This window comes from Amblyraja radiata, chromosome 7 (genome assembly GCF_010909765.2).
Source record: "Amblyraja radiata isolate CabotCenter1 chromosome 7, sAmbRad1.1.pri, whole genome shotgun sequence".
In the NCBI taxonomy this organism is placed as follows: domain Eukaryota; kingdom Metazoa; phylum Chordata; class Chondrichthyes; order Rajiformes; family Rajidae; genus Amblyraja; species Amblyraja radiata.
In genome coordinates, this window is record NC_045962.1 from 29259848 (window position 1) to 29285247 (window position 25400).

At 41.2% G+C, this 25400-nt stretch overlaps 1 protein-coding gene across 1 annotated transcript in view; it reads left to right on the forward strand.

Annotated features, from left to right (window-relative positions):
* Positions 1-25400, forward strand: part of myo3b (myosin IIIB) — a 398335-nt gene that overhangs the window by 146477 nt on the left and 226458 nt on the right. Inside the window, exons 13-20 of the mRNA XM_033024000.1 lie at positions 1205-1288; positions 3528-3730; positions 4978-5076; positions 7907-8021; positions 10080-10206; positions 12561-12771; positions 14697-14844; positions 18260-18413. Coding sequence (XP_032879891.1) covers positions 1205-1288; positions 3528-3730; positions 4978-5076; positions 7907-8021; positions 10080-10206; positions 12561-12771; positions 14697-14844; positions 18260-18413 — 1141 coding nt within the window. The remainder of the gene's footprint in view (positions 1-1204; positions 1289-3527; positions 3731-4977; positions 5077-7906; positions 8022-10079; positions 10207-12560; positions 12772-14696; positions 14845-18259; positions 18414-25400) is intronic.

The window sequence follows — 25400 nt, forward strand, 5'->3', positions numbered from 1 at the left end:
CAAATGGAAGGAATTTAGTGTTCAATTGCTGTAAATTAATGGCCATTTAAATCAGCGTTCGAGTGGGTTCCTGTGGAACTCTGTGGAACGCGCTGGTTTGGAACGTCCCCATTGCGGTGGATTTGTACCCCATATGCCCAGAAAAATACTGCAGGATTTAATGGGCCCCCAAATTAGCTACTCGCAACATAACATTTTGTATAAAGGGATCTTAAGAAGCGCTTTTTAATGTAAAAATAAACAACCTACCTTCCGTTGTCCCCTGCATGAGATTCGTCCCGTTGTCGGCGGTCGCGGGTTTAGAGGATGATTTTTAACTTACTATAACAATTAAATTAACCAATTAAGTTTAAAAATAGCTGCAGCGAATGAACCTCGCAGCGATCTTTCGTCAGCAACTTAGTAGGCTGAACAACCTCGATTTGAATAGCCGAGAGAAAATCGCGTTTTAAACCCGCCCCCCCTCAAAGGTGCCAAAATCGCGCACACAGGCAGCGACAGAGCTGCAGCGCCGCTGAAGGTAGGTTTTGCAACATACCTATACATACTAGGGACAATTTACTGAAACCAATTAACCTGTATGCCTTTGGAATATGGGAGGAATCCGGAACACCTGGAGAAAACCCATGTGGTCAAAGGGAGAACAAATAAACTGTTCACATAGCTCCCATAGTCAGGATAGAACCCTCGTCTCTGGCACAGTAAAGGGCCTGATCCACTGACGCGACCTTTCAGCGACTGTCTCCGACCTTCAAGCTCGAGGGCACTCGCCTGAATAACCTCGAGCTGGATCGACCGTCAGCGATGAAACCGCGAGTTGGATCGACCGACCACACACACGCACGCGCACACACACACACACACACACACACACACACACACACACACACACACACACACACACACACACACACACGAAAATGCTGTCTGAAATTCACACATTTTCCTCTACCAAACTGAGGCCACGAGTATGCGGGAACTTCCCTCAAGCATGAAGGGGAGTTCCAGTGACCTACTAGGAACTCCTAGGACCACGTGTCAACCAGGCTGCGAGTTTGAGTCGAGGGAAACTCTCCTAAACGTGCAGATTAGGTCGCTGTAGTGGGACAGCCCCTTAAGGCAGAAACTCTACTGCTGCACCATTGTGCCATCCCTATTTAACTCTTTTTTTTAAATGTTCTGTCATTTGTTTTCATCGCACTAGTGTATCGTCATAAGTGGAGAAAGTGGTGCTGGGAAGACAGAGAGTGCACATTTGATCGTTCAACACTTAACCTATCTGGGAAAGGTACGTTTATTTTAATAATTATTAATTTAAATAGAATTCATAGACATGATGTACATATGATAATGCAAAGTCAACATGTTGGAATCAATTGACAAAGCTGGTTGGCTTGACATAGGGCCTGATTTTATTTTATTTCCATGCATACAAACTTGAGTTACAACTTGTTCACAGGCCATCTGGAGCTTAAAGCAATGCTTCTGATGTTGACCTCGGTCCTGCTGTGATGTACAAGTTGGACAATTAAACCTCTCCTGCTGTTCACCAATCTGCTGCGGCTACTATCATTTGTGGCCAAATGTGTGCCTGCTGTCACTTCCTTCAATGGATCTGATACCTACCATGACCACTTCAATCTCTTGCTCAGTGAAAGTTTCCACTGGGTTAAATGTTTTGCATCCTGGCACAAAATGCTCAGGTCTTCAGGCAACATGTGAAACGAGTTGATAGACCTGATTTTGCTTTGTCGAAAGTAGAAGTACAGTTCTATGCACCCACGTTGACCTTCATTGGAATGTTTTAGAAGCTGAGAACACATAAATCAGGGAGGAAAGTTGAGCGAAATTGGGGTGGAGAATTAAAGTGGGCAAATGGATGCCAGTGCTTTACAGCTGCAAGGTGAGTGGGGGAAAGTTTGATGGAGATGTGCGTGGCACGTATTTTTACACAGAGAGAGTAGTCGGGGCCTGGAATGCATTGCCAGAGGTGGTGGTGGAGACAGGTACAATAGTAGCATTTAAGAAGCTTTTAGTAAGTGCAGGGAATAGAGGGATATTGATCATGTACAGGCAGATGAGACCAGTTTAACCTGGCATCCTATTCGGCATGGAAATCCTGGGGGGGGGGGGGGGGACACAGCCCCTCCCATGTTTTGAGAGGTGGGGGACAATCTCTCCCATGTTTTGTAATCCAGATTTTGGAATTCAGTGACACAGTGTGGGTGTCACTGTTAAGCGCTTGTTAAATATCTCTATTAACATCGTATTAACACGATGTGTCACCAATTGTGTTTTGACCTTCAAGTATTACTGAAGGTATTCACGGAGAATTTCTTGAAGCTCTCTGATGTGGGTACAATTAGCATTTGAACTAATTGGATGTATCGGTGGATTGGAAAGATTTAAACGGGTATCGGATTTAAATGGGTCAGGTCATTAAAGGCTCCGGTCGAACGGGTTTCCTGTCTGGCTTGCAGATAAGTCCCTCATTCACGTTCACTCACGTTATCTAGTATTTTTTCCCATCTCTCTCTCTTTCTCTCCCCCCTCCAAGGTTGGTTCTTCTGTTTGCCTTTAATTGCTTCAGTTTTATTTGTTTAAGTGTTATTTATCTCATTGTAGCTTTTGAAAGATTCAAGCGGGTATCAGACGCTTTCTAAGGACTGATTTGCCCCGTTCGCGGGGCCTTTCATCGCCTGGCGCAGCTTAAAATCAATCTGCTGTGTTGAGGCGATCAAGGCTCCCGATGCTGGCCGATTTTAATCCGCGGCGGGCGATAAAAGGCCCCGCGAAGGGGCCGATTCAAGCCCCACAAAGCTGCCGTTGCTGGAGTTCGGAGTCGGTCACCAACCAAGTCAGCTCCCGATGTTGCCGTCCACAGGACCGAAGCCTCATGTGTGTGTGCGCGCATGCGCGTACGAGCGGCCACCAAGAAATTGTGCCCCACCCCAAGATTGTGTCCCTCCCATGTTTTGATAGCGATTTCCGCCCCTGCTGTTCGACACAAACTTTATGAGCCAAAGGGCCCATTTCTGTGTTGTACTGTTCTATAGATAGAATGGAGGGGAATCTGCCAAGTTTGATTTAATCTTTATTTCATCTCCCTATATAATGACTGAATTATGAGAAGCAAATATATTCTACGAAGTTCAAAAGTAGTACAAGTAAGTAATTATTCCATCCTGAAAAAAGTATTGATGGTACACGATGCTGGATAGGGAAAAGATTAATGGGCAGGTCTTGTTGCACTGAGATGTGGCGTATGAAACAAAATAATTATTCTGGAATAAGTCTGAGTGAAACGGAATAAATGATCCCTTTAGAAAGATGAAGGGGAAGAGATGGAAAAATATATTTATTAGAAGCATCATGTTAAAGATATTGTAAATGTCAGTATGGAGCTGGTGGGGTGTAAGGTGTTGTGGTCTTTGCTGTGCCAACCGGGAAGCAAAGAGGGACAGAACATGAAATTTGATTTCAGTAGGATTGGTTTGCTAATGCATAGACACTTTACATCTTTGCAGGCCAATAACCGTGTTCTGAGAGAGAAAATTCTTCAAGTTAATCCTCTCGTGGAAGCCTTTGGAAATGCTTGCACAATGATCAATGATAATTCCAGTCGATTTGGGAAATACCTAGAAATGAAGTTTACTTCCACAGGTGCTGTGATGGGAGCAAAAATCTCTGAATATCTCTTGGAAAAATCCAGAGTTATTCAACAACCAGCGTAAGTAACCCTAATTATTATTATTTTTTAACAATTATTACTTAATTTATGCAACATAGGTTTTAATACTGAAATTAGTCACACGCATAGGATTGGGTTAGAGGGTTAAGGGCCGAAAGCAGGCAAATGGCACGCCCAGCATGGGCAAGTTAGCCCAAATGGCTTTTTTTCCACGCTATATAGCTCTGACACTATGATTGTGCTGTACCAAAATTGTATATCACTGTTAAACTCATTCAAAAAAAATTTGATGCCAAAAAATTTAAATAAAAATTAGACTTATTGCAAACCGTTCACAAGATGTCTTGGTAACAGAAGAATTTAATTTGGTTACTTATGGCACCAAACTTTTCTTTTCTATCTAATCTCATTTATTCTATGTGTGCATTGTGCATTCTCATGTCTGTTGTTTAGTCTGGAACTGATCTGCTCCACATGCTATTGATATTCATTAGTCTCACCTCAGTTCTATAATGTCTGGATTTAAAACTCAAATTATGCAAGCATATCTCCTTATCTACTTTGTCTTTTCAACTCTGGTGTCAATCTACCATCTTTTCGTTCAAAGGATAAAAAGGTATTTAATTAGAGAAGTGTAGAAAGTGGTGCCGATGAGGTCAATACTGGATTTGGGTTTTTGCACTTTATGGGTAATTTGGATGATAGTGTAATTGTCTACTAATGGCAAGTGTGAGCAGTAAGGTCTATAAATATTTCAGGAAGCTATAAACAGGCATTTTGAAAGAGAATCAAACTAAAGCAGGCCATTTGGCCCCTTGAGTTTATGGCCAGTAGGATATTTTTCCCTGTGTAGAAAAGAACTGCAGATGCTGGTTTAAACCAAAGATAGACACAAAAAGCTGGCGTAACTCAGCGGGACAGGCAGCATCTCTGGAGAGAAGGAATGGGTGACGATTCAGGTCGAGACCTGAGGCTCAAGAAGGGTCGAGACCTGAAACTTACCTTAGGATATTTTTCCCTACTTTGCTTGCATAACAACAAGAATATATAAAATATGACTCTGACCTGTATTGGTATAGAATAACGTATTTACGTAACATAGAAAATAGTTTGTTGACATTTATAAGTAGTTAAACTTTTTATTTAATATTATATTATTTCTAAAAGAATGATAAGACCCTTGATGAATATTTACTGTTTCCTTTTAGTGTTTATTACAAATCAGAATTTAAAAGTTAAACAAAAAATCCATGTTTTTTATTCATAGTAATATTATTTCATTCCAGAAGCGAGAAAAATTTTCACATTTTTTATTATATCTATGCTGGTCTCTTTCATCACAAGAAATTAACAGAATATAAACTAGCTGAAAATAAGTCTCCTAGGTGAGTAATGATACTTTAATTTTGAACATTAAGTTGTTACTTATACTTAAGACATGTACCAATGAGTTGCTCCTGCCAGGTTAAGCCAAGAAGCCACTGAGAAATGGAGCTACTGGAAATCCAAAGAGGTAATTTTTAATAAAGCGTTTTAGATTCAGCTATGGCTATGGAAGGTACATTATCAAGGCATCTGGTCTCAAAGTTAGGGGAAATTTATGTTTGCCTTGCACCTCATTTGCCCATTTCCCAACCCAAATTAAAAACACAGCAGTCAGAATCATTGAAACCACCCGAAATATTCATGGGAAGCACAAGGCATATACTTTCCAAATCGTATTAGATGAAGATTGCAATAGTGACATTTTTGGTCCGATACATAGCGTACAAAATAAAATAAGCTTTTTTTTTGATGCATTTTGGGATCATTAGGTGAAAAAAAGGGTTTCTTTTTGTGAGCGTTTTTCCTGCCTCAACTTGGCTTTATTCTCCATACTTTCTTCCCATAGTATACTTATGTTTCTGTATCATCAGAAACTCTTCAGATCTTGATGTCAATTCTCAAGTGGGTTGCATTGATTTTGAAAACATTTCTACAGACGTTTCAGGATCAAAGCTTTTAAGGCCAACCAGGCTAATAAAGATGTTGTGTAAGGCCTAAATCCTGCTGTGACTGAACAATGAGCTAGTCTTCCTAGATGCTATGAAGTTGGCTCATGAATACCGTTATCATGCACTCTCTGCAAAAATGAATTGAGCTCTGGGACACTACTTCAAAGGTAACAATGCACATGCCTGACAGAGAGCGATAATCAGATTAAAACTGTATGCGCTAACTTTTACCATTGGTTTACGGTAACTTTCATTCACTCTGTACTATCGAAAATAAAATAGGTGATATCCATCAGTGAAGTTTTACAGGCATAAAACATGCTAAAATGTCAAAAATGGCATGCAAAATTCTGATTAGAAGTGCTTCAATCTAATTGGAATATGTAGATAAAGGAATCCAGGTTGTGTGCCTGAATCTCCACACTTGACATCATCTGCAGAACATTTCCCAATCCCAATTCTATCTTAACATACCCTTTTCAGAAATGGCACAATTTCTAGTTTGCTGTCGTTTAATCACAAACTGGAGCCAGTAGCGCAAGATGTAACTATATTATTTCCTCACTTATTATTTTCTTCAAAGCGTGAAAAGGTGTTTGTTGAGATGAACAAAGCAATTACATCTTGTTTCTGTGTAGGAAGGAACTGCAGATGCTGGTTTTAACCGAAGATAGACACAAAATGCTGGAGTAACTCAGCAGGACAGGCAGTATCTCTGGAGAGAAGGAATGGGTCTCTGAAGAATGGTCTCGATCCAAAATGCACCCATTCCTTCTTTCCAGAGATGCTGTCTGTCCCACTGAGTTACTCCAGCATTTTGTGTCTACATCTTGTATCTCTGGGGTGGTTCCAACCTTTTGGTTGTTACACATTTTTTGTAGGTAATGCAATCTTATTACAACCCTTACCAAGACTTGGCCGGCCCTAATATCATTTCTTATGGATTTCCAAACGTCTGCAGTCAATATAACACTGCTAGCCAAATATTTGCACCTTTAGGACTTGAACCAGCAGATTTTCTGGACTATTGGATATTATTCTTATTAATACTGAAACTTTTCTTGATTTTTTTTTAATACACATTACACACTGGTATAATACATTTCCAATGAAACAACTCAATTCAGAGGGAGCAGGAAGGAGAATCTGATGATTTTTAGCTTTTAAGTTTCAATTTGTGCAAGCCCTCTGGACTTGACCGTTGATGTCCCCTGTTCTGATGCCGGTCTTAGCCACACACCCTGCCCACAGACCAGACTCTCCAGACTTGACCACACCTGACCGCTGCCTCTGACCAAGCACTCAGAACGCACTCTAACCCTTCAGGTCATGCTCTGGACTGATGAAAGCCAGCTACTGAACAATCGGATACCTGATTAGCAGAGTTTTACTATATGTGTAATTGAAAGGCTTTGGCATGCATAGATATTACATACTTAATACAGGATTATATTGACAAAGAAACCTAGTGATATGCTTCCACTCAGGCTGGTTTACTGATTGACTGCTTGGCCCATGTACTCAACAGAATTAAATAATGTGGTGATTTTAAGCAGCATTATTTGTTATTCAATGGAAAAGAAAGGAAAGCACCCACCATCGTAATGCTCTGTGTTACTTGTGATTTGGTGGTTCCCGTTGTGGTACCAAGACTGTATATCCAATTTTGGACTGTGATATCCTTGTCAATATCATGTTTAAGAAAGAACTGCAGATGCTGGAAAAGTCGAAGGTAGACAAAAATGCTGGAGAAACTCAGTGGGTGAGGTAGCATCTTATGGAGTGAAGGAATAGGTGAAGTTTAGGGTCGAGACCCTTCTTCATTCTTTCACCTATGTTCCCACTTCAAAGACAAACAGTTAATTTGATGCAAAATACCACAGAATTCAACTCAATATTTATTCAAATATGTTCCCATCAAATTTAAAGTATCAATGAAGTGAGACAAGTGTTCCACTTCAGAATGTAGATCCTTGTTAATTTATTGTCTTATGCAATGGTTATGCATGCCATTCTCTCCTAATTCTGTGCTACTTCTGCATTGATTACACAGTTCCCTTCCTGGCATATTACTGTCAATCCAGAAATAAAAACAAGGCATGCTCTTTTAAAATAACTATGGATTATTCATCTGTAATCCATTGAATTTTGAATTACAATATTATATTTTGAATTACAATACATTTGAATTACAAATCATCACTCTTCTTTGATTACATAGGTATATTAACAATGATAAGAATAAGAATATGAAGGATATATTAACCAACAGCTCATACAGGGAGTGTTTTGAAGCCATTCAGCATTGCTTCAGAATCATTGGATTTACTGATGAGGTGAGTGAACCCAAAATTGGCATTGGCCTAAGTAGTTGTTTAAATTGTACCCTAAAACCTCTTGAGGTAAATAACACAACCTCTTGGGAATTTATGAAATTGATGTGTGAGGGGGTGGGGGTGGGGGGGGGGGGGGGGGGGGGGGGGGGGGCAATAAACTAGGTCATTATCCTTGATTCGTTATTTATTGCGTGCTTTTTAAAACTCCAATAGGTCAATAAAAATTACATTTTCATCACTTGACTGAAGAATGAAATGTAATAGAATTCTGATCATGTTCCAATTTTCAACAACCAAAAGTTAGCAGTACAAAACTTGTTGGTTTTAATAAAGTATTATTTGGTGATATTTACTTCAACTGAAAGTTCCATGATTGTTGTTTTTTAAGAAGTTTAATAGTGACCTAAGGTCACATATAACTGATTAAATTACTGTTTCATGAAAAAAATATTCAAAAAAAACATATTCTGCTGATCTGAAAATAAAAACAACCTGGTGGACATATATTCACATACTCAGCAACTTAGAGGTGAATGGTTTAATTAACTTTCCTAATCCTTCTGCCTTCTCAAATAACTTTTCAATAAGTATAATACAAACCTTTAAGCAAAGGTCTCAAAACATAGTAACTTAGGCCCCTTAGTGCCTGGACAAAATGTGCCTCGCATGCTCTACCCATTTGCCAAGAAAATTACATTCAATAGCTGCCGGAACACAGAAGCCTTGGGAAACCTGTGATAGCTGTGTGTCAAATAAATCCAATTAGATCAGGCAGTGAGTGGCAAGCAGCTTTGGGCCATGCTCCAAATAATCATCTTAAAAAAGTGAGGCCATGGGAATGTGTAAACGTTCACCATAATATTATGGATGCTTTTTCTGCAGAAGCTGGCAAATACCAACTCCTGTCCACTTCCCCGGGGCCTTCTGAAAAATTAAGCACAAGAGACTGCAGATACTGGAATCTTACGTAAATCACAAAGCGCTGGAGTAACTCAGCAGGTCAGGGAGCATCTGTGGAAGATGTAGAAATAAAGAACTGCAGATTTGAAAGCTAATTGGAGGAACAGCACTTCATATTTTGCTTGTGTAGCTTACACCCCAGCAGTATGAACATTGACTTTTCTAACTTCAAATAGCCCTTGCTTTCTCTCTCTCTCCATCCCCTCCCCCTTCCCAGTTCTCCCACCAGTCTTAATGTCTCCGACTACATTCTATCTCTGTCCCTGCCCACTCCCAGTCTAAAGAAGGGTCTCGACCCGAAACATCACCCATTCTTTCTCTCCAGAGATGCTGCCTGGCCTGATGAGTTACTCCAGCATTTTATGTCTACCTAGAGAATTGCAGATGTTGGACACAATATGCTGGAGTAAATCAGCAAGTCAGGTAGCATCTCTGGAGGGTGTGGATAGGGGACAATTCAGGTCGAGACCCTTCTTCAAACTGGCACTGACCCGATACGTTGTCTAGAAGGTGATGTGACAGATGATTTGGCTTCTTATTACAGAAAATGGTGTTGCAAAGAAACGCAACCCAATTCTCTGGTGATGCGAGGGTTGGCTGTATGTATTATGCGGTGATCATGAATAGATGGAGTTTGAAAAGAATGCAAATTGCAAGCAAGCAGTAAATGTATCCAAACTTCAGGGGAATACACTGACTGCCAGAAGGCAGTCTCATTCAGCTCATATCAATAAAATGTTCTCACACACAATTCGTAATTTGGTACTGAAACAACATTTAAAAGACATTTGGACAGGTACATAGATAGGGAAGGTTGGGAGGGATATGGAACAAACACGGATAGGTGGGACTAGTGTAGATGGGGCTGATGAGGTGAGCACGGGCAAATTGGGCCGAAGGGCCTGATTCTGTGCTTTATGACTGTGATAAATGCTCGTGAACATTTTGAGATAAATACTCTTGTGAAAAATGGTCTTGTTAAAAGTTTCCACAGTGGTGATGTGGGGGTCTCAGTTGGAAGGCACTGTATTTATTGAACAGGAAACTTTAAAAATTGAGCGATCATTGCATTTTGCATAACTGAACTGCTTTTTTCAGGAGGTTCATTCCGTGTACAGAGTTATTGCTGCAATCCTAAATACTGGAAACATTGAATTCGCATCCAGAGCTTCAAAACATCAGATGGATAAAAGTGAAATTCCCGATGGCGAACCATTAGAAAACAGTAAGTCTTTCCCCCCACAGGTTACTAATACCTGTAAGTCAAACTTAATATGATGATAAATGGCAGGAATAGACCTGATGACCCCAGATGCATCCTGGAATATCCAGCAAGATCATAGTCACTCATCATGTAGTACTCTACTCAGCATTTTCCCAGTTTATCCTAATATAACTTGATTCTCATAGTACCTCCACATATCATTGTAATCAACAACTAGATGCTCACAATAGGGCAAAGACCACAAGACGTTCACAGCCCTGTGGGTGAAGAAATATATATATATTTTTTTGTTTCGTTGAATTTACTGTCACGTGTACAGTACAATGAAAAGCTTTATTGTTGCGTGCTATCCTCCACATTTTGTCTGTTCCACAGTGAAATCTTAAGGTATGCCTACTTTGAAGGTTCTCTTCCTCTCTCTCTGCCTTCTGCCTCTTCATACCTCTAGTTTCCCTCTCCCCTGACAATTAACCTGCAAACCTGTGCATCTTTGGGATGTGGGAGGACATTGGAGCATCCGGAGGAAACCCATGGGGTCACAGGGAGAACATGAAAACTTCACATAGTCAGCACCCAAGATCAGGATTAAGTCCTGTTTTCTGGAGCTGTGAGGCAGTTCTGCGACCAGCTATGCCATTATGTTGCCTTAATTTCAATGTCAGTTCATCTTTCTACCAATTGTTTTTTTGAGTAATGTTCTGTAGCAAAAAAACTGCTCTACCCATGATGAGTATTGAGTGCTAGTTAGATTACGTAGAGGGAGATAATTCAGAAATGAGTCAATTATAATCCAAGAAGTCTCTTGGCAATAACAGTAACACGGTTCATTCTATCCTGATCTCCCTGCAGTCTGGTGACCTCTTAAAAACTGCTCCTACTCACGCGTTAGTTTATGAAACCACTCTGCCAGCTCCTAGCTATCCAGCTGTATTACCATTCAGAATTCTCAAAGATTCAATCTGGTAACCCCTTGAGCTTTTTGTGTTGAAGAGAACACAGAACATTTATTTTCACTCATTTCATTGTTAGGAAGGTCAGCATTTATTATCCATCCTTAAATGGCCTTGAGAGGTTGATGGTAGGCTGCTATAATCTTTCTGGAGAAGCTTCTCCATAATGTCGTTGTGCAAACAGTGGTAGGATTTAGATACAACAACGACAAAGAATTTAGGATATATTACCAAATCTGCATGGTGTGTAATCCGGAGGTGAATCTACAGGTGGAGGTGTCCCATTTGTGAACTGCCCTTGGCCACCTTCATGATTAGAAGTTGGGATCTGTTGTCAGAGTAGCTTGGGTAAGTGCATTGCATTTTGTAAATGACACACACTGCAAGGAATAAATGATAAGATGGTCAATCAAGTGGGCTGCTTTGTTGAGAGGCTACAAATAGAATTTGACGTTATGTGATTACCAATGACCTTGTGATGGTAAGGTAATTAATGAAGTGGCTGAAGTTAGTTGGGCCTAGGCCCAGCCATTGCCATGCTGCATTGATATTGGACTCGGACAATTGCCCTCCAACAATCAAACAAGGGAGCATTTTCTCTTTGGTGTCCATTCACTTGATTTATACCATGACTCCTTGATGCGGCAATTGGTCAAATTACAACTGATTATAATGATTCTAAAACAATGCTGAATGGCTGCAAAATGCTCCCTGTGTTGGTTGAAATATCCTGCATATTCTTGTTTTTATCATTGTCAATATTTATGTTTTCATCATTTTCAATCTCAAAGATGTGCGGGTCTGTAGATGGCCATTGGCACCCGGGCAACCGTTAATTTCGAGTCCTGTATGCTCATGCAATGGCAGATATGCTCCTCATGCAATGGCAGATTTGCACCGCCTTAAAATGAATAATTTTGCTGAGGTAGCTGTGCTGTTTAACCAAACTATAAATTAAATGTGTTTCCATGCTGGAGCTAACCCAAGCCACAGTGACAAAGAATGGGGTTGATGGGAGTTGTATTGGACAGAGAGACATTACAACTGAGCAGAAAATATAGGCTTTGCTGTCCGTTCTATTGAGCAAATTCCATGTTGCATAATACATTAATTTCCCTTTCTCTACATTATTGGCCGATATGTATTGATTTGATTATTGTGGAGAACTGGTGACAATAGTGATTATCCCCAACGTGGGCATTTTGGATTGAATTTACCTCGTGTGGTTTATAATGTATTGATGCAAATTGTTTAAAAACTTGCTTTTCTGGGTTATTAGTTAAATGCTTTAAAATTGCATTGTTTAATTTGAAATAATTATTTAATATTGCCAGACACAGGCCATCTACTCTCCTGATGAATAGTTTGCTTAAACGTTAACCTTTTATAAATGTTTTCTTCCAGCTTCGGCTCTCCTAGGTATTGGTTCTGAAGAGTTTCAAGAAGCACTTACTTCTCACTGTGTCGTGACACAGGGGGAAACCATAGTCCGTACAAATACTGTGGATGAGGCCTCCGATGTTAGAGATGCCATGTCAAAAGCCTTGTATGGGAGACTTTTCAGCTGGATTGTAAACCGAATTAATACCCTTCTCCAACCTGACAAAAGTATATGGTAGGTCAATGAATCGTTAAAATGAAAAGAATCACGAAAACTATGTGAAAAGAGCCACTAAGACTGTCAGAACCCTTTTCGGTGAGAAGGGGCAAAGTTTAAAAAAGCAGTGTGTTGCAAGTTTTGTTTTACACAGTAGATAGTGGGTGCCTGGACAGCACTGCCAGGGGTGGCGGTGGATGCAAGTATGATAGTAGCATTTAATAGGCTTTTTGATAGCCACATTGGCAATGCAGGGAATGGAGGTGTACGGATCACATGCAGGCAGATGAGATTAGTTGATCTTGCCATCATGTTCGGCGCAGGCAATGTGGGCTGAAGGGCATGCTCCTGTGCTGCACAGTTCCATGTGCTCTGTAATAGAAAGTAAAACATATTCTGGAAAACTGTCTTTGCTTAGAGAGTGAGAAAAATAATCCTCCTCCTTGTCATTATAGGGCCAAGGTTGAGACCAAAAAAAGCTTTGCGTTTTAAAGATTACTGTCATTGCATTAATTGCTAACCAACTCTTTCCTCATTTATACATACGTCATGATAAAATAGTTACGTTTATTTAAACAAATATATTTTAGATTAACCCTTAGCAATCCCCATACTGAAGCAAATGGTTATTCCTAGATTGTTCCTTGTGTGGATATGAAATTAAATACAAATGAAAGTTTGTGTGTTTCCCAAGCTGGCCAACATTAGTCATGAAGATTATTCTGTGCAAGATCTGTGAAGGTTTCAAAAGTAATCAAAATCTTCTTATTTTAAATGTGTAACTGGTCAGCAAAATCACCTATTGCAGAAAAAAATGTGTGATTTTGATTTTCCATTCCAATAAATTTAGTGAAGAAATCAAATAACATGTTGGCAGTGAAAAAAGCAAATGGCATGCGGGCCTTCAGAGCAAGAGGATTTGAGTCTAGGAGCAAGGAGGTCCTACTGCAGTTGTACAGGGCCCTGGTGAGACCACACCTGATGTATTGTGTGCAGTAATTTGTCTCCTAATTTGAGGAAGGACATTCTTGCTATTGAGGGAGTGCAGCATTGGTTCACCAGGTTAATTCCCAGGATCGCGGGACTGACATATGATGAAAGAACAATGATGAAACATCATATGATGAAACAACTGGACTAATATTCACTGGAATTTAGAAGGATGAGAGTGAATATTATAGAAACATATAACATTCTTAAGGGATTGGACAGGCTAGATGCAGGAAAAATCGTCCCGATGTTGGGGGAGTCCATAACCAGGGGTCACAGTGTGAGAATAAGATGTAGGCCATTTAGGACTGAGATGATAAAAACCTTTTTCACCTAAAGAGTTGTGACTCTGTAGAATTCTCTGCCACAGAAGGCAGTGGTGGCCAATTCACTGAATGATTTAAAGAGAGAGTTAGATATAGCTCTTAGGGCTAACGGAATCAAGGGAAATGGTGTGAAAGCAGGAAAGGGGTACTGATTTTGGATGACCATTCATGATATTGAATGGCAGTGCTGGCTCGAAGGGCCAAATGGCCTACTCCTGCACCAATTTTCTACGTTTCTATGTTTCTAAATTGGCAATTGAGTTACTATGTGGCAGAAAGGAACATAGAAGCAAAGCTGTCCCTACTTGACGCTCATGTGTCTTAAAGCTTCAAATTTGACCAGCTTCCCTTCTCAATTATGAAATCAAGTTTGATTATGAATTATGATTTTGTGAAACTCCTTACATATTACAATTTTATGTGGATGCAAACATGCTTGAGTTTTAAGTGTACAAGAAATTGGACCAACTTGAATATTCCAAACATTTAAAATACCATGTTACGGTGTTGACATTAAGTTTACGAAACGGCACTTAAATATATCTAATGTTCCTTTCTAGTCATAGATATCTTCCTGGATTATTTTTAGATTTTCTTTATAATTGTTTGCATTTGAAAATTCATTAGTGATACTGAAAATGGCATGAATGTGGGGATTCTGGACATCTTTGGATTTGAGAACTTTAAGAAGAATTCCTTCGAACAGCTGTGTATCAACATTGCCAATGAACAAATACAATTTTACTTCAACCAACACATCTTTGCTCTTGAACAGGTTAGCACAACTAAGAGATAATCAGATGTCTCAAAAGTTACAGTAAACTTTGTTTATTGACCTCAATATAGGAACTGATGCTTCCTTTATGCAGGGCATATTATGTAAAGACTGGGCGACACAGTGGCACAGCTGCTGCCTCACTGCGCCAGAGACCTTGGTTCAATCCCTACATCGAGTGCTGTCTGTGTGGGAGTTTGCACAAGGAGGTCTCCTTGTGACCACGTGGGTTTCCTCCAGGTGCTCCAGTTTCTTCCCACATCCCAAAGACATGCGGGTTTGTGAGGTAATTGGCTTCAGTAAATTGCCCATAATGTGTAGGGAGTGGATGAGGTGAGATGTCATAGAGCCAGTGTGAACGGGTGACCGATGGTTGGCATGGACTCAGTGGGCTGAAAGGCCTGTTTTCATGCTGTATCTCTCAACTAAACAATACTTGAATAGTTGAATTGTTGTTTCAATGGCCTAAAAAGGTGCTTGGTGATTGTTGATGCTGACTCCATATCTGTGATTACACCTGAGCTGTTAATATAAGGTGCAGTAGCTGAATATGTCATTGGCCAAGATAAGAAGGTGCCCTTGTTCCTAAACAGTCAGCACCTTGTGTTTTTGCAGCTGAGGAATGAGAGGATTGTTAAGCAATGAGCATGCAAGAGATATAGATCTGGATGATATGGGCAGCTGCATGGAACATATTCATAATTCCAGTGACCTTAGCTTGATCCTGAGTTTTGGTGCTGCCTAGATCGTTTGTGTGTTCTTTTTGTGGTTCTGATGGTTTCCTCAGATTACCATCTAACTCATTGGAGACCCTTGGACTATCTTTAATCGGACTTTACTGGACTTTATCTTGCACTAAATATTATTCCCTGTATCTGTACACTGTGGACGGCTTAATTATAATCATGTATAGTCTTTTCATTGACTGGATAGTGTGCAACAAAGAAGCTTTTCATGTAGCTCAGTACACGTGACAATAATAAACTAAACTAATAAAGTTTCCTCCCACATCACAAGGACATGCGGGTATGTGATTGGCAGCTATGTATTGACCACAATGTTGGTGGTTAGTAGCAGGAGATCAAGGAAGAGCTGGTGGAGAGAGATAATCTGTTGCAGGGAGATCGGTAGAAGAATGGGACCAATCAATAGGTGTGCTCTATGAAATGCACAAGTCCTGGGGACTGAATATACTCCTGTGTCGTGAGAAATTGGGAAGAAGTAGTTGCAACAAAGAGCTTAAATCATTGCAATGCTAGCACTCAGCAAGTGCCGAGTCTGAACATGTCACACAATGTAATAGTGAGAACGAAGCTCTTTTCTTCTTGAGCATTCCTTGTGGGTACTTACTGCTTTGAGTAACAAGCCAATGTTGGTTGCTCTGAATCATTTCACAGTCAGCCGAGGATGACTAAGCATATTTTTATTTAGACAAATAGTGGCTTCATTTTTGTGGTGCTTTTAGTTTGTCTATCAGATTTGAGGCTGCTACATACAGAAAAGATAAGTTCCCTTAGTAAATCAATATACATGGTTATGTTGTCCTAAATGTTGATGTAAAGAAATAGCATCATGTTTAATTTCTACTCGGTTATTTTAAATTGTCCCTTTTATTCAGAACGAGGCCTTGAATTTGCGAGGTTGTACTAACGTTTCAGAATTGTTATTATTATTATACATGAGGATAGAGTTTATGCTTTCCTTCTGGCTCATGGGAAAGTTGGAGCACAAAATCTTGGTTTATTTTTTTTTTAATGCTTTGCATTAAATATTGACAGAACTTCAAAACAAATCAAACCTATATGCTGCAAATGTTGTGCTGTGAAATATGTCTCCTTGGAATGTGTATTCATTTTCTATGCATTAGGAGGCACATAGTATACCTTGGGGGGCCATTTTCACATTATTTGGGGGGGATGTCGAGTGGTGGTGGGCACAGGGGTGAATATTACTTCTTCCCATGCGGTGCTTGAGAGATTTTGGTCAAAAAGCCTTGCCATTTGGCATTTCAGCCATCTGGTTAGCATTAATGGATTAAGGTTGCCAAACCTGAGGGACTACCAGCAACTCCTTAACGGGAGAGATATTAGCTGGGAATTAAGGTGTAGGAAAAAACTGCAGATGCTGGTTTAAATCGAAGGTAGACACAAAATGCTGGAGCACGGTGGTCATGGTGGCGCAGCGGTAGAGGTGCTGCCTTACAGCGAATGCAGCGCCGGAGACCCGGGTTTGATCCCGACTACGGGTGCAGTTTGTACGTTCTCCCCGTGACCTGCGTGGATTTTCTCCGAGATCTTCGGTTTCCTCCCACACTCCAAAGACGTTCAGTTTTGGAGGTTAATTGGCTTGGTGAATGTACACAAATGTCCCTAGTGTGTGTAGGATCGTGTTAATGTGCGGGGATCGCTGCTCGGTGTGGACCTGGTGGGCTGAAAGGCCTGTTTCTGCGCTGTATCTCTAAACTAAACTAAACTCAGCGGGACAGGCAGCATCTCTGGAGAGAAGGATGCTGCCTGTCCCGCTGAGTTACCCCAGCATTTTGTGTCCACCTTATCTGGGAATTAAATGACTTCACAGCAGAAGGAAACACATACCAACCCTGCAAAATTAAGGACATCAAGTTAGAATATAAAATTTGCAAGTGATCCCCAGAAAAATATTGCCAAAGGTCCCTACAGTTTTTGTTTTCTGACTGCAGCAGACTTTGACTGATATTGGAACATTGTCACATGAAGTCACACTAAGACTTCCAAGGCACAAGGTCGATGAGCAAGGACAATGTGTTGACAAATGAGTCAAGGTGATGACGCCAACATATTTTGTTGCCCTCAAGCTGCATCTATTTCCAAGCCTCCAATATTGTTCCTGCAGGACAAGTTTGATTGCATTAGAACTAATTTAGAAAAATCTAGGCTTATTATTAGCAATGCATGAGCTTTTAGATGTGAAAGAAGTTTAACTTTACAGAAATGTGCCATTGATAAACTCTTTCTTCAAATAAATAGATAATTTTCCCCTGATTTTCAGATTCAAATCAACCTGCATTAATATTAGGTTTTAGCAATTATTGAATAAGTAATATTATATTAGAGAAATATACAAATTATAGTTCTTCCATAAACTAGGGTACTGCCTGATTCACCTCTACTGCATTGTGGACATTGAACGCTGTCTATGGAACTGATCAGCTACAATGCTGAGAACTATATTATACATTCTATATTATATTCTACACTCTATATTATACACCCTTTGCTCTATCTATTGTACTTGAGTTTGCCTTGATTGTATTTATTGTATCATCTGATTTGATACAATAGCATGCAAAACAAAGCTTTTCACTGTACCTTGGTACATGTGAGTAATAAACCTAAACCTACTTAAAGCTCAATGTTTTCCTTATGATCACTTACAGACAGAATACCAAAATGAGGGAATCGATGCTTCAGTTGTGGAATATCAGGATAATCGACCAATTCTGGACATGTTTCTTCAGAAACCTATGGGCTTATTGTCCTTGCTTGATGAAGAAAGCCGCTTTCCAAAAGCATCTAACCAGACATTAGTAGGTAAGGCTAATATCAAGTAACTTGTGTATAAGAGCTTTTAGCATAAAATACATCTCAAAGTAAATCAGAAAAATAGACCAAATCAAGAATGAAATGTTTGAGTTTATGATTGGAAGGCAGTTGACAGGGAAGGAGTCTTGAAAGGATTTTAAAGGGATGAGAGAATTTTGCAGTAGGAAAGTGGTTTAGGAAGGGCACTAAGATTTGTTAGGCTTTCCCTTTGAGTGCACTCCTTAATCTTGAACAAATAAAATGTAATGTCATTCTTGGTGATGATATTGTCGTGTTGGCCTTGGGTAGGGAATCATCAGCTGTAAATGAATGGTGATACATAGTGCAAGGCAGGTTCCCAAAATCATTGGTTGTATACCTTCGTGGTGAGATGGGCCATGTGACTCAGAGGGGCTGGAAGAGAGATGGGGGGGGGGGGGGGGGGGGGGGGGGGGGTTGGGGGCGAGGTAAAGCCTGGCAAGTGATAGGTAGATACAGGGGGTTTGATTGTCAAGATGGGTGGACAAAGACTAAAGAAGAGAAAGAGAAAAAAGGGTGTCAGATAAGGAGAGGATTGGAGTGAAATATAAAGCCAGAATGTGGGACACAGGTGAAAGGACACTGCGGGAATATTGGGGAGGAGGAAAAGGGAGTGGGGTACATTCCTTAAAATTGGAGAATTCAATGTTCATACTATTGGGTTGTAAGTAACCCAAGCTGAATATGACTTACCTTAAACTGACCAATTCAACATTTGTGGAGGTGCATCCATCAAGTGAGTATTTCTGCCATGCTGCTGATCTGAGCCCTTGCAGTTGGTGGAGATTTTAAAAACCAACAGGTAATCACTCAATTTCAGTCTTGATTCTGTCCTGCTTTGGCCACTATTGCGTTCATGTAACTGTTTGAGTTAAGCATCTGGGCAACAATGACCCCCCCAAGGTGTTGTGATGGATTGCAGGGTGTAGTCAGCGTGTGTCTGCAGTTGGTGATACTATTGTGCATCTAGGTGGCATCAATATCACCTCTCATTTGTCAGCCCAAGCTGCCACCCGCAATCTTATTGTCAAAGGAGTTGAAAAAGGCCAAGAGCTCTGGCATGGACATACTACACTCTGAATCTTTCCCTTCATTCTACCTATTGTACTTCAGTTTGGCTTGATTGTATTTATGTATAGTATCTGATTTGAAAGCATACAAAACCAAACTTTGCAATGTACCTTGGTGCACATGACAATAATAAACATAAACTTCAATGGTTGAATGCATCAATGATGCTTTATTGTCACATGTACCGAGGTGCAGTGAAATTCATTTTTGCATACAGTTCAGTACAAGTATCACTATACATAAGCACTTATTATATCTTAGATAAGGAGATACAGTACAAGTCCATAGTAGTAGCACACTGAGACGGTATATAGAGTCAATAGATTTGGTACCATTTTCAAGTGCCAATTGTAAGTGCAGGGTTCTTGACCTGACCATGAAGGCCTGTCGCCCTGGCAGCGCTGCAGGGTCGGCCTGGCTAAGCATAGCTGTGGTGTTCTCCGCCACTGCCCCACCGAATAAAAGGAGGAAGACTGACTGAACTTTATTGCCTTCCATCACAGTGATCACTGTGGCGGATGTTTATGTTAAGTTCTATCGTTCTTTTAATTGTGTTGTGTTTGATTGTATGGCTGCATGGTAACTCATATCACTGTACCTTAATTGGTGCATGTGACAATAAATGTGAACGAACTTGAACTTGAACTTTGGCCCACAATATCTGTGCCGAACATCATGCTAAGACCAACTCTTATCTGCCTGCACATAATGCATGTTCCTCCATTCCCAGTATATTAAAATACCTGGTAATGCAGTTGGGGACTTTCAGAGTGCAACACCGGGGAAGAGGAGATATCAAATAATGTTTATACTTTTCCAAAAATGTCGAATAACAATATCGGTGAAGAGTTGAGAACTTTGACAAGGCCAAGATAGAATACCATGAAGGAAAAAGGAAAAAGAGTTATAGGAGTTATATCCTATAACTCTAGGTCAGGCAGCATCTCGGGGGGAATGAATAGTCAACAGTTTGGGTTAAGACCCTTAATCTAGACTAAAAGAGTAGTGGGAAGATGATCAGTATGAAATGGTATGTCTCCATGAAATTAAGGATTGTGAGATCAAGCAAATAATCACCATCTAATCAGAAGTAAAATTAATCTAACCAATAACCATAGAGAAAATTAGAATGCTTCTTCAAGTGAACAATAAAGGATTTAATAAAAAATATAAAAATTATTTCCGCAGTGTGGTGATAAATCTTGTGCAGTAAAACTAGTTCAGTTCATATTCTACAAAGGATATAATGATTGAATTTGCTTCATCGTTGCCCATTCTACATTTTGTTACAGATGGTATCAGATGGGCGATTAATAGATGAAGTAAATCTGAGAAGGACAATTCAAAGAGTTTTGTAAGATTGTAAGGAATGTGCAATATATATTCCATTGAGAAATATTAACTTCACTGGAAAAGTTATCCATCTGTGCTAACTAAAGAGATACTAGATTAAAGGAAGGAATTGTATGTGAAGAAGAGTAATGATTGCGAAAGTTAGTTGCCAGCAGAGCCTATCCAAATTATTTTGATATGTCAAAAAAGTAGAATAGGAGAGCAAAATAGCAATAAATATTTTTAAAAGTTTTGAAAACTTATATAACTATTTAAAAGGGAAGAATGTAACAGAAGTTTATTACATTTACATTACCTTTACCTTAGATAGTACTGGCCCAGTTCACATTTACATTTACCTTAGATAGTACATTTACCTTAGATAGTACTGGCCCAGCTCCAAACAAGGGCAATTGAGCTGAAAGGTTAACTGTTTCTCTCTTTCGATGCTGGCCTGTTATTTCCAGCAACTTCACAAATTATAGTAGAATGAGGCCATTCGGCCCATCGAGTCTACTCCGCCATTCAATCATGGCTGATCTCTGCCACCTAATCCTATTTTCCTGCCTTCCCCCCATAACCCTTGACACCTGTTCTAATCAAAAATTTGTCTATCTCTGCCTTAAAAATATCCACTGACCTGGCCTCCACAGCCCTCTGTGGCAATGAGTTCCACAAATTAATTACCCTCTGACTAAAGAAGTTCCTCCTCACCTCCTTTCTAAAAGAGCACCCTTTAATTCTGGTCCTAGACTCCCCCACCAGTGGAATCACCCTTTCCACATCCACTCTATCTATGCCTTTCATTATTCTGTAAGTTTCAATGAGGTCCCCTCTCAACCTTCTAAACTCCTGCGAGTAGAGGCCTAGTGTTGTCAAACGCTCATCATATGCATACACACTCATTCCTGGAATCATTCTTGTATACCTCCTCTGGACCCTCACCAGAGCCAGCACATCCTTCCTCAGATATGGGGCCCATCTTTGCTCACATTACTCCAAATGCAGCCTGACCAGCACCTTATGGAGCCTCAGCATTACATCTCTGTTTTTGTATTCCAATCCTCTTGATATAAATGCTAGCATTGAATTTGCCTTCCTTGCTACCGAATTGACTTGCAAATTTACTTTTTGGGAGTCCTGCACTTGTAGTCCCAAATCCCTTTGCACCTCCGATTTCTGAATTCACTCTCCATTTAGAAAATAATCTATGCCTTTATTCTTATTACCAAAAGGCATGACTCCACACTTTGCTATACTGAATTTTATCTGCCACTTCTCTGCCAACTCTCCCAACCCGTCCACTCCACAAGCATTTTTTGTGAGGCATTAAGCAAACGACTGGATCTGTTCTCACCATAACAGACATAATTAAACAGACTGAAACAGTAGGAAAATCAATGATCAGTGTCAGCATAGAATTGACAAATCAGTTTTAGAGAAAGGAATGAGGAGAATTAGGGAGACAATGTCAATGAATTCCCTGGACATGACAATCCACTCATGGGGTTCTAAAATAGATAACTACAAAGATACAATAAATGCGTAAGTGGTGAACTTAAATTCTTCAGATTGCAGAAGGCTTTCTGTGAATTAAGTTAGCAAGAAGAAAAATTCGATTAAAGCAATGAAAAGAAAGAAGTTGTGGTCAAAACATCGACTACTAATAGCCCTGTCCCATGGTGCGAGTTAATTCCAAGAGCTCTCCCGAGTTTAAAAAAAAAATCAAACTCGTGGTAAGCATGGAGAATGAACGTAGCAGGTACGTCGGAGCTCGGGGACGTCTCTTAGCGCTAACGGCAGGCACTCGGGCAGACTCACTAACGGCAGGTAGGCACGGGAAGAGCCCCGAGTACCGACGAGTGACCATTACCGTAAATCTCCATGTTCGAATCAGGGCAGACTCGGGAGAACTCTTGGAATGAACTCGTACTGTGGGACAGGAGTTTAAGGAATCCAAAACATTTTGCAGTAGCCCTGATGTGGTCTCCCTTTCCACCTTTTTCTTGCAATCGTAGGCAACATTTTCTTTGCCTTTTCAATTATGTGTTTTACCTACATGCCAATTATGTGATTCTCGTGTAAGTACACCCTGATCTCTCAAAATACCAACATCTATTAAATAATAAACAAGTTTTTCTGTTCTTCCTACCAAAGCAGATAACCTCATACTTCACTACATTATACTTTGTCTGCCATCTTTTTGTCCAGTCACTTAATTTGTGTAGCTATTACCTGCCACACTTTTCCTGCCACTCCTCTCTTCTAGCTTTCTGTTCCCACCCCCTGACAATCGGTCTGCAGAAGGATCCTGACCCAAAACCTTGCCTATCCATGTTCCCCTGGGATGCTGGCTGACCTGCTGAGTTACTACAGCACTTTGTGTATTTTATTTTTGTAAACCAGCATCTGCAGTCCCTCGTTTCTATTTAATTTGTTTACATCTTTATATGGCACACTATCATGTGATTCTGGAGACAGAAGGAACTGCAGATGCTGGAAACTTGAGCAAAGCACAAAGAGCTGGGGAAACTTTTAAATATTTTTATTAGAAGTGATGTACAATAATATACTACATGAATAACATATTCCATTTCATGTACAACTTCTTATTTTTAATTTAATAGTAGAGAAAAAAGGATATGAAAAGCAAGATATATAGAGAGAGAGAATATATAGCTTGAAAAAGAAAAGAAGAAGGTGATGTGCACTAAGCAAAGAGAAAAAGAATAGGAGAGAGAAAAGAGAGAAGAAAAAAAATTGAAGGTGTATGCCTCCTTCATATCTTTATCCACCTCCCACCCGGTTCTGAAACACTTAATTTCTAAGGTTGTGTTGCACCACATTCTTGTAATAAGTCAATAAATGGAGATGAGGGGAGAAACTCATGTTGGGAGGGAATGGACAGGCAGTGTTTTGGTTCAGGATCCAGTCTGAAGAAGGGTCTTGCGGCAAAATGCCATCTGTCCATTCTCTCTCCAGATGCTGCCTGGCCCACAGAGTTCCTCCAGCACTTTGTAGTTAGCTCATACTAGACTAAATGCAGACCCGTTCGGTATGATCCCCCAATGTTATATTCCACCACTCACCGTTCCCCCAACGCAACCCATTCATCCAATGCAATATTCCACTCCCTCCCTCCTTCCCTCCCTCCCTCCCTCCATAACTCTTCTCCCCTCCTTACCCCCCTCCTATCCCTCTATCCCCCACCTCCCCCACTCCTCACCTTCCCCTACCCCTCCCACCATTCCTTCTCACCTCCCCACTACCCACCTCGCCCCCTATTCCCCACTCCTTACCTCCCCCACTCCCCACCTCCTCTCCCTCTATTCACCCTCCTCACCTCCCGCACTTTCCCCCCTCTCCCTCCCTACACCTTCCTCTCCCTCAATCCCCCCATTCTCCCTACTCACCTCCCCAGGATCTTGAGATTGCAGCCGTCTGCCTCAGAGCCTGCCTCAGCACCCAGGCCCCGGATCGTCGGCGTCCACAGACACAGCCCCACCCGCTTTCCACTCGGCGGAGCGTTAGTGATGCGCACTCTGCTCACTCCACTCATTCAGCTTTATTCTCCTCACCGGGCGAGGTGGGCACCACCGGTGACTGACAGCAGACGCGGCCAATCAGTGCGGCGATGGTGCAGGAAGCGTCCCTGACCCGACTATGGTGCTGACAGACAGGAGAGGAGACCAATCTGTGTGGCAATGAGTGACAGGAGAGGAGACCAATCTGCATATGTGCGGTTTTTAAGATTTTAAAACTGTAATAACTTTTTAAATATATAATTGATTGGAAAAAAACTTGTTGCACTTGCAGCGCAGGAGAACGGTGAGTAAGGTGGCGAAAAATCGTGATGCTATCGTGTACCCTTTTTACGCTAAAAGAAAAAACACGCAAATCGGAAGATAACAAGATCAGTGTTTTAGTTATATACTAGGCCAAGTGGGACCCGTTGGGTCCTGTCCCCCCAATTCGCGGTTGCGGGGGGGGGGGGGGGGAGGGGATTGGCTGTGGCAAGGGGGAGGGAGGTGTGGAGGGAGATGGGCAAAGGGGTGGGTGTAAGGAGGGGGAAGTGGGGAGAGGGGAAGGGAGGTGGATGTGGAGAGGGAGGGGGGGAGAGGTGAGGTGGAGGAGGGCAGAGGTGGGGGCAGAGAGGAAGAGCCCTCTCCCCTCCTCTCCATCCCCCCCAGTTATCTGCCCCCTCTCCATTCCACCCTCCCTCTCCACCCCCTCTTGCCCCCTCCCTCCACCCCCCCTCTTCCCTCCACCCCCCCTCTTCCCCCCCCCCTCTCCCCCCCCCCCTCTCTCTCCTCTCTCTCTCTCTCTCTGCCTCAGTGAGGGGTAGAGAGAGAGGGGGTAGAGGCAGCACCTACCCAAGTCGTACAGCGCAAGGCTCCCCATCAGTCGCCGGGCCCGGGTTAGGCTGCAGGCATCGTTGACCAGAGCGATGCCCATAGCGATTTGAGGACTGTGAAAAACAGCAGAGGGCTGGCCGATCGTGGCTTCCACGAGGGTAAGCGCACTCACCAGCGTGACAGGCGATCGGGTAGGGGA